Source organism: Mustela erminea, chromosome 1, assembly GCF_009829155.1.
Source record: "Mustela erminea isolate mMusErm1 chromosome 1, mMusErm1.Pri, whole genome shotgun sequence".
Classification (NCBI taxonomy): Eukaryota; Metazoa; Chordata; class Mammalia; order Carnivora; family Mustelidae; genus Mustela; species Mustela erminea.
In genome coordinates, this window is record NC_045614.1 from 158,306,558 (window position 1) to 158,317,071 (window position 10,514).

Genomic DNA, 10,514 nt, shown 5'->3' on the forward strand with positions numbered 1-10,514 from the left:
CCAGCTGCCTGGGTCAAAACCCCAGCTCCTCTGTGCACTAGCTGTGTAAGTGTGTGCAATGCCTCTTACTAGCTCAGTGTAAAAAAGGGTTCATTATAATACCTGTCTCATAGCATGTCTTATATGCTTACATGCGTAAATTATCTGTAACAGTACCTTATAGTAAGTGCTCTGTAAGTATTGGTTTTATTTAGTTATTTTTGCCATTATTTACATAAAACACAGATTAGGAGGACATTCTTGAATTCAGCATTTTCCCTGTTATTTGACCTCTGATCTGATATGTTTGTAGACACTTTTGGAAACATTCGCCTGTCAGAGGACCATCGTAGGTTTAATCACACATGCACGTACACACACACACACACACACACACACACACGCACACACACACTAGCAGATTAATTCACACATTGATCTGCATATATGTGCAAAACTGCGAAGTGACCCTTAATTAGTCACATTTCTTTCTTTTTTGAACATCATTGTCTAAGCGTTCAGTTTTAAATCTAAAAATCTTTGTTGTGAAAAACACAAACATTTTCTTCTTGTAATAGATCTATATGAACAGAAGTTTACAGAAGGAGAAAATAGAGCAAACAAAGCAGAGGAGACAAGCTCTTGGGGCCTACATTTTCTGCCCCAATTATCTCCTTTCTGTCAACACACAAATGCTTTCTCCGCTTCCCTCCCCATTCGAGTCTCCCCCTTAGATCCACACCCACACACCCCAAATCGTGTCCGCTTTGGGAAAACTGAGGTGGCGGTGGGAAACACAGAGGCTGCCACTCCAGGGTGAATTCTGGGCAGGTTTAAGTCTGAGTTCTGCTTCTGGTTTGGACCTGCCCCTTAAACTCTCCAGGTTTGGTTGTCTTTGTTGTTGTTGTTGTCAGTCCTGCTGCCTTGGCTTTTGATCCTTAAAGGGTCACATGAAGAGTTTGGATCAGATGATCCCCTGCTGTCTCTTAAGACTCCTCAAGGAGTGGGCTTATTTTCCTACCTCACGGCTACGGTGCATTCAGCCATAGTGTTCCTTGGAAACAATTCCCCTTCCCATTAACAAATAAATAATTACCACTTCCCCCTGAGGAATGAGAGGTTCAGATTGGTCCCATGTTTTATTGATGGAGATACTGGAATGAATCAGCTGGAAGAGCCCATGTCTTGGGGCTGAAGGACCCTCACCGATGTTTGGCACCTTAACGGGGGCCGGCGTCACAGTGCCATTCAGAGCAGAGAGTGCGAGAGGAGGTTGGGTGAAGAGGACCCCGGTGCACCGGCAGGTGACACATGAGTGATAGCTTTCCCCAGCAAGAGCATTTCCTATTCAGAAGTGTTCAACCACTGATACCCCCTGAGATACTTACCACTCAAGGAGAAGGATTTAGGAAAGATGGGGAGCCCTTCTTGGGCTGTACATAGCGCACTGACCTCAAGGTGCTGGTACGTGGCACATTCTCATCTCCAATCCTGTGAGCTGTCACCTGTGACGTAGAGGGAGTCTGGATGTAATTATTCTCTTTTCTGTCTCTTTTGCCTTGCAGGGCCTGGGTCGGTGAGAGGAATAAACGGATCCATCAGTCTGGCCGTACCACTGTGGCTGCTGGCAGCGTCTCTGCTCTGCCTTCTCAGCAAATGTTAATAGAATAAAAATTTAAAAATAATTTAAAAAAACACACAAAAATGCGTCACACAGGATACAGAGAGAGAGAGAGAGAGAGAGCAAGATGGGGGGAGACTGTTTATTTTACAACTTTGTGTGTTTTTAAATGAAGGGGGAAATAAGAAAACAAAGAAGAAAATACACTTAAAACCATTTTAAAGTCCATCAATAAAAACTAAACTATATAAGTCAGGGTGGGAAAAGTTCTACAAGGATACGTGTATAGCGAAGCAAATGTATACTATATAAAGACTACATCATGCTAAGAACACCCGGATGTTGTAAAAATAAGACCAGTGAAGAAGTATCAGATGGATATTAACCCCCCACACACACTTTATCCTTCCTTCATTCTTTTTCATCTGTGGGGAAAGAAAAAAATAAGGTCTTGCCTTTGGTGTTTATATTTCCATCATCTTTTTATTTTGTTCATTTCATTTGAGCTGACTCATAGCCATGTCAGACTATCAGTGGAATTCACGCTGGAATCCCGTGTTGAGCCTTTTACCTGGCTTTCCTGCCTCCACTATCTTTCCAACTTTTAAGACCATCTCTTGCCCCTCCAGTGTGTTCTGTCTCCCCCACATCCAACCCAGAGACTCCCTTTCACCCCTCTTCCCCCCTGGCTGCTGCTTCTCTTCACCCCCTACTACACCCTCCAGCACTAGTCATGCCGCAAATGCTAGGAAGTGCCATTTTAATTTTCTCCACTGTGCGCGCGTGCTCAAGTCTCTCGCTCTCACGTGGGTGTACATGTGTGTGAGCGTGTGTGTGTCTCTCTCTAAAGCATGCCAAGGGAATGGTCCATGTGTACATAGACTCATTGTGCTGTAGATACTGTCCCGCATTGTAACCGTGAGATGCGGCTGTGACAAGTTGCTGGGGGACATGGTGGGGAAGGAGGCATGGAGCAGGGCTCCTCACCCTCCCCCATGGCTGTCACATGACATTAGTGTGTATCAACACCAAGCTGTGCCCCTTCTAAGGGCAGAACCTCATATTCCTCCTAGTCCAATCATCAGAACCCAGTCAAGAGTCACTCAGAATATCACTGTAAATGAAAGTGCCTACTATTGATGGGGTGAGCAAACAGTAGAAAGAATCAGTGACGTCAACGAGGTGACCTAGGAGAGATTTCTGATTTCACTCTTGTTTCCTGAGTCTGAGGAATTCATGTATTTCCTGGCTTTTTGCAGGCTCGCTGCAGGAGTGAGTAGCATGTGTTGAGTAAATCCCAAGAACCAGGAAGGTCTCCAAGTGTTAACTCCTCATGAAAGGATGATGAGCCACATGGAGATCCAAAGCAGCCCTGTAATGCCCCTTCCCTGATCTTCAAATAACACTGCATTTGGCCCATGGATTCCCTTGAGCAGAGATTGTTTCCTATTTCAGATAAAACCTAGGGAGAGTGAGCAAGGCAGGAAAAATAGACAGATGCACAGGTCCCTACTCATCTTGTAGAGATGTTGGCAGAGCTCTAGACAAAGCATTGACCATAACAAGAAGGAATTCATCCCTTGTGCTCCTTTGCAGATATTTGTCCTGGTGTTATAAGCTAATACTTTATTTGGTGGCCTGCACGATCTCTTTTTTGCTCCACTGGTAATGTTTGCAGCACCATTGTTGTAGTGGTCCGTCATTATCCTAGGCCAGGCCGCTGGAATATATTCCACCTTCCCTGCTCACTTTTGGCTTCTGATTCCTGAAAAAGATACTGTGCGGGATACGATGTCTAAGTTTATATTGACAAGAGTCATCTGAAATGGGAGCTAGTTTCTTCATCAAAAGAACTGGGAAACTTGTAATAATTTAGGTAGAAGTTGTATGCATACCACAAAGCTTGGTATTGCTGCAACACCAGGATTTTGTTAGGAAAGGTCTTGCAGAGAGAGCTGGCTCTCTGTCTGTAGATATCTTTGTCAGGAAAATAACCATTGCTTTCACTTAAACTATAGGAGGTATTGGAAGTGGTTTGGTTTCTGAAAAGACAGAGGATTATTATTGAGGTCATAATTAAATGTATTTCAGAAGAGCCAAATATGGTACCTCCTCTAGTTTCGGAACCTGAAAAACAGTTGTCACCGAATATAAAACAGGAAACTTCCTAACTGCAAATAGAAAAAGGAAGGAAGAGAGAAAGGAAGAGAGGAAGCGAGGGAAAAAGAGGAAAAGAGGGAAGGAAGGAAGGATGGAAGGACCTGAAATTTCTGATAGGATTTATTGATTGAAGGCTCTTTGCAATGAACCTTGTCTTTGAAGGTAATGATCTCTTTGATAAGCAACATTTTAAATCTGTTCTAGGGGATTCTATTGTTCATTTTGGAAAGCTTATCACCAGCCTTCTTTTATGATTTTGCTGTTTAAACATGAAACAGAAGGGCAAATTGGGCTTGGGGATGGATAAGAGTATTTGTGGCAGATCCTCGCATAGTACAGAAATTCTTATCCCAGAAAATAGCTTCTAACATATAGGGAAGGTGAGCCATATTCCTATCCAGCATCAGTGTATTGACAATCGGGGTTTCTCTAACATTTAGGTCTTAGTACAGGAATAAAAGTTTATCATCATGGATGATAAGTGTTCCCCACATATTGAAGAGCCAGTCACATCCTTAGGTGGAAGCTTTAGAGGAATGCATGCGAAATTAAAGATATATAAGAAAAGAAAAGTAGCAGGAGTTAATTTGGTTTAGTATCAGTTTCAGGAACAGATCCTTGTGGCATGTGACATATCTTAATCATACACCTACATTTCGTATTGTCTCCACCCTATCATAACGACAAGGTCTTGATTTTATGGAAGGAGATTCTCCACTGAAAGGAATGTCTGCCTTGTCAGCACCATTTGTTCCCTGAGTTTTAATATACTGGACCATATATTAAACATAATTAAACATACATTGAATATTGTGGTGTTTGCATATATCTCTGACAGGATCTGGGGATTTTTAAAAAACTGTCCTGGCTCCTGTTTCAGAGCAAACATTGGCCCCAGAAATCTCCTAGGTTTGAGAACATCTCTAAGCAATGTGAAGAATGGAGGAGAACATAATTTGGAGAAAGGTCAGGAAAAAGGTAGCAGCCAGAGGACTGACACCAAGAAATTGAGTCTGAACATGGGACTTCTTGGAATTTAGTTCATCGTATTGCTCTAAATCCCTTCAAGAATCTTTTCCATTGGTAATCAAAACTTGAAACCCTGCATTGAAAAGAACCAACTGGTTGGAAATAATACCCTGAGAGGAGTGAAATTCATCAGTTAATCTGAATGGCTAACATATTTAATGTCCTCTGTATGTAAAAGCGAAACTCCACCATTCATAAAACTAAATCCTTAGAACCGACCTTCAGTTAATGAAAACAGAAATGACTTGACCAAGGGCACTTCCTGAAGAATGAGAACTATCCTAGGTTTTACAACTGCAGAATTACATCTTCTGTGCAATTGTTCATCAGAAGGTGTTGCCTTGTTGGAGGAACAGCCTTACTTGTTTTGAGACATAAAATCCCTCTGCCCTAAAACAACTAAGGCTTAGGGGGAAATTGTGTTTTCTGTTGGGGAAGAATTGTCCTATTGACCTTTGCCTTCTCTTCCAAGTCAGACAGACTTCTCCCTTGCCATGGGCATTTTTTTTTACGACATATTCAGTCAACTGGGGCTATTCATAGAGACCTTGTAAAAGTACTCGTGATTTTCATGTTCTTGGAGAGAGAAACACAAATCTGTTTCTCCTCCAAAAATGGACTTACCTCCTTTGCACACAAAAACTAAACTCCTCAGCATGAAATTATTTCTGAGTTATTACCTACCAAGTTGTTAGCTTCTTAATTACTCCAGAGTCACAGTTTCCATCCCCAGGTTGGTTGTGGTTTGACTGTTTCTATTGGCTTGTCTCCCGGAATCTCTCCTTTTGTTTTTTGCAGGCCTTGAATTATTTGTGGAAAAATAATATATATGTGTATGTATTTTTTTTAATCTTATCTTTACAGATGCTATATTTACAATATTGTATGTATTATAAGACAAATCTAGAATAATGGTTTAAACTTAAAAGGAAGAAACGTACTGGATTTGGTTAAAAAAAAAGAGCTATGCTTCATTTGGAAAGATACGGAGCCCCATTTTTTCTATTTCGTAATTACTTGTTTAAGAGGAATTTTTTGTGGACCAAGTTCCATGGGATTAACCATGGCCTTATTTTTCTCTCCATCTTCATAAGTTTTTAGCCTGAATTTATTCTTGGTTACCAGTAACTATTATTTTTTTAAAAGAATATAAGTGCAGTGCTATATCTAACCTATAAAAACTATTAACATTTTGGAGACAAATGTTAAAAGTACCACAAAAATGATGAGATAGGACCCTAAATTAAGAAACTCAAATTCAGTTCAGGAAGCCTTCTTCTTTTTTACGTACTTAAAATATTTCTCTTCCAGAGACTACATTTGCCCCAGTGATGTAAATTTTCCATCATGGTTGGCATAATATCTGTAAACATCTCACTAAATGCAAAATGGAGTTTACATTTATGTGCATACTAGTGGAAGAGAAGTAAACTATTCTCATTTGCATGTAGCTATGTTGTCAAAGGCGGCCAACTGAAATTCAAGAGAGAATTTGTTTTCACCCAGCAATGTACATCACTTTCCTCTTGGCAAGGAAGCTGGTGTTAACGTTAGGTTTAGGTTTAACATTTACACCAGCGCAAATGTTTATGGATATTATGGAAAACTTATTTTAAAATCTTGATTTCCTTTCAGTGCATTTACATACTGTGTGCTGATTAATAAATTAGGCACCAATCATGTGTAAATCAATGTAAATCACTAGTTTATGTACATAATATAAACTATGTAAACTTCATTTTTCATGCAGTGCCCCGGTTCAGCTAAATCTATGAATCTTAAAGAAAAAAAGTCAAATACAAATAAATAAAAACTAAAACATTTTACAGGTCAGAATGGGAAGGAGTATGACTAATGCCCCGAACAAGAAGGTTGCCTCAGCAAGAGGAAGCAAACCCACAGGAACTATTAAAGCTTGACATCCTGCTCAAGTCACAGGGACCTGGGTCCTTAGTTCCTGAGTGACCTAAGTGGATTTTCTCTCAACTGTTGCCACAGTTGTCTCATCTGACCCCAAAGCAAGGGAAATGAGGAAGGCATTTCAAGGGCTCATGTGTCTGTTGCATCAACTCCCAGTGTCTTCTTGTTACTTCTTACCCACCATCTAGGATGGCTTATTTAAATAGATCCAAGGAAGTCACCTATAGCCTGGTGAGCAAAATATTACCCAGTTTTTATTTTCCATCAGACAAAGACATTGGGAAAGCTTCTTTGTCATCTTGATTCGAAGAAATTATAGGATGTAAGAAATATGTTATATCCTTGAGAAATATCTTGCCAAGTTACCCTAGGAAATGGTTACTTTTACTTAAGCTGATAGACCTATATTTCTACATATCTATCCTGAATATTGCAAATGAGGACAAAATTACTTTAATTGGGAGTATCTCTGTCAGGCACGTTCTCTTGGAGTCTTTTTGAAGGGTCTGATGTGTTTAAGAGAGTGACATATATGTATTTTCTATAATCTGAACAGCCACAAAGAGCTATCAAAGAGATGACTTTGGAAATCACAGGGACTTCCTATATGGACGTTACAGAAATAAATTTAGGTCAGATTAACACTTCACTTAAAGTCCACCCGTCCACCCAAGATAAATGGCAACTTTAAGGTAAAGCAGAAAGTCAAGAGAATTGGATTCTGGCTAGGGTCTGGCCACAAATAAGCTATGTGACCTAAAGCAAACCATCCTGAGACCTGATTTTCTCATCCTGAAAGTAAGGAATTTGGATCACTTCTCTAGGACCTCTGTCATCGCTAAACTCTGATTCTGAATAAGAATTCCATGCTCATGTAGCCTGTGGCCAGCTGCTTGTCACCCTCCAGTTGGCCTCGATACCACCTTCGTTTCTTGGAACCATCATCCCATCATCTCCATTTCAGAAGCCAAAACTTTTAGAATACAGGGTCCCTGGACTGGTTCTAAAATTCTCTTCTGATCAAAACTTCTTAGCAATGTAGAGAAGGGACACATTCAGACGACACGGAAGGCTTTGAAATAGTTGGCGTTGTTTCCTTACAATAAAAAATCTAACTTGTTGAACTGTATTCTAATAACCTTTCATAGGAAGGAAAGTAGCCAGATTGAGTATAATGCATGTGGTGCATATGAAAGGAAACATCAGGGGTGTTTTTTGTTTTTGTTTTTGTTTTCCTCCTCCTGGGCCAAGTGCCTCATTTTAGTCAACCTGTGTCCTTGAAAACTCTGCCTGTGATGATGGGACCAGACACGTGGGACCAGGCAATTTCAAAAGGCTGTTCTGTGAGAAATAGGCAAGACAATACATTTTATTTTGTAAGGAACGTCTCATGGCATGAGTTTCCCTAAACTTCACTGACTGCTGTGAAGGCTGTGAAGTCAAAAGAGTGAACAGAGAGAACAATTTCCATTTTCAAAAAGTACGGGTCAATATTATTTAAAGAAGACAGGTTAAAAAGAGGACGAAAACGCATTTCAGGAGGTGACAGAGTCAGATACAGTTAAGAGTTGTTGTGAAGGCCAAGATCAAACATCAAGTTCAGTTCTCTGAGAAGAAGGTATGCAGAAATGATGCTTCTCAGGCAGTTAATGAAGAATTATTCTCTTGTGCTTTGTTCTGAATGGACAGAGCACAGGCCCACTTTTTTGAACCCATCAAAGTGTAGCCCCACACTATTCCTGGAGCTTTTCATTCACTGCCTCAGAGAACAGAATCTGAGTTTCGTCATATATGGAAGATCAGGGATTATCCATAACTTCCCAGCATTAGTATCACTTGATGTAGATAAGGATGTGGGATCCACTTAGAGTGCTTACAGAGCTCTCTTTTAGTGGGAGAATGACCTGCCCATAGGACAACTCCCCATTTTCATGGATAGTTCAGAGGTGTCTCTGAGTAGTGCTCCTGGATCTACTTCTATAGCTACATTACATTGTCCTCTGCACAAGCCAGAGTGAAAATCTGCTTCTTGCAAATGGAGAAAATACATGGAACTACTAGCTTCATGGCATGTGGCCGTAATTCTAAGCTATCTGTGGCCTTTTTCGGACCCATTTCCCTAAGTCTTCGCTCTTCACCAGAGAATGTAAATGGTTCATTCTGGTGATTATGGCCACGTCCTGCTCCCTAAGTATTCGCTGGGATTGGGGGAAGGTTAAAGGGGAAAAGATGCAGGGGGAGAAAAGTATGGGACAAAACCTCTGTCTTCTTTCCCCCCACCCTGCCTCACCCCTGCCTTCTCACTGCTCTACTGAAGGGTGTATAAATCCTGCTCTTGGTTAGAATTCTCCTTATTAACAGTGTTATATACATATAAATATATATATATATAAATATATTCCTTTTTTTTTTCAGCCCTGTAGACATAAACAGAACTTTTCCTTGATGATACAAACATATGGCCATTTTTTATTTGGGTTTTTTGTTGTTCAAAGTTTATTTTTGTTTATTGGATGGATTTTTTTTTCCCTGGATACTAGCTCTGTGATGGAAAATAAAAAGCGCAATGTGTGTTAAAAAAAAAAAATTAAAATTAAAAGAAGCTTTTTTTCTTTTCTTTTAAAATGTATTTAAATTCTGTTTCTCTCTTCTGTTACTTTACGCGTATGAATGCTCTGCTCTTCTGTGAACTTAAAACAAAATGAAATAAACGTGAAAAGGAGATGTGTCTTCATTGACCTGAGTCAGTGATCTTGTGGTTGACTGTACTGCCTCTTAGAGGTTTTCATGAATAAGACAGGAAACGAAGCCAATGATGAAAATAATGATGGACAAAGTACTAAAGAATCACTTGAAGGTTCTATCTGTATCTCTCCTATCACAGAAATAATGTGTAATTTACAATCATTGTCTTCATCTAAGCAAAGAGGTTCTCTGCAAGTTTTTCTTTTTCTCCCTTAAGGAATCAAAAGAAAGAGCATTAATTATTATTGGGAAGCTACAGATAAAGCATTAAGAAGTTCCAGATTGTTAGATTTGAGTGAAACCTTAGGACATGATCCCCCAAAAAACATTAGGGGGTATACTCTTTCTTTAAAGTCTCCATAGTAGGAGTATCTTTAACAATTAGTATTTTTGTTTGTTTTGATTTTTTTTTTTTTAAAGAGAGAGTGAGCATGATGAGGGGATGGTCGGAGGGAGAAGTAGACTCCCCACTGAGTAGAGAGCTGACTTGGGACTCAGACCTGGGATTCTAGGATTATGACCTGAACTAAAGGCAGTGGCCCAACAAACTGAGCCACCCAGGTGCCCTTTAAGGATTAGTTTTAATGAGATCCTACCTGATAGCAATAGAAGGAATGAAATTGCTTTCTAAAGCCACCTATTTTTTTTTCTACTTAAAAGTGTAGTTAATTCATTATACATCAGAGTGATTGGAAGGGTCTGAAGCTTGACTCTTTAGTAGCCAAATTAGATCAGGAAGAAAACAAGAGAACTTATCCCAGATCAGAGTGGGTGATTGGGGTAGAGGCTGAGGAAGTAAGCATTTGTGATCAGCTTCAAGAACTGGCAAAAGGTCTCAGACAGAAGCAAAACCCCATGGTCCCCTCTGGTTTAAAGAGACTGTTTAAGGGCCCAATCTCCCCAAATTTGAATTTTACATAAAATTCTGAAAAGTGCCTTTTTAAAGTAAGTTTGCCAAACTCAAAGTTAAAGACACAGTTCTCAAACAAAATATCCCTCACATCAGAAATCAGGGTGCTCAAGGTTCCTGAATTTGTGGCTTGTGTCTGAGTCACCTTGA

At 40.0% G+C, this 10,514-nt stretch overlaps 1 protein-coding gene across 3 annotated transcripts in view; it reads left to right on the forward strand.

Moving 5' to 3' along the window:
• Nucleotides 1-8,233, forward strand: part of LSAMP (limbic system associated membrane protein) — a 652,229-nt gene extending 643,996 nt beyond the window's left edge. For all 3 annotated transcript variants that reach the window (XM_032348148.1, XM_032348158.1, XM_032348166.1), the window contains one exon: nucleotides 1,545-8,233. In XM_032348148.1, coding sequence (XP_032204039.1) covers nucleotides 1,545-1,642 — 98 coding nt within the window. In that variant the 3' untranslated portion in view covers nucleotides 1,643-8,233. The remainder of the gene's footprint in view (nucleotides 1-1,544) is intronic.
• Nucleotides 8,234-10,514: the final 2,281 nt, after the last annotated feature.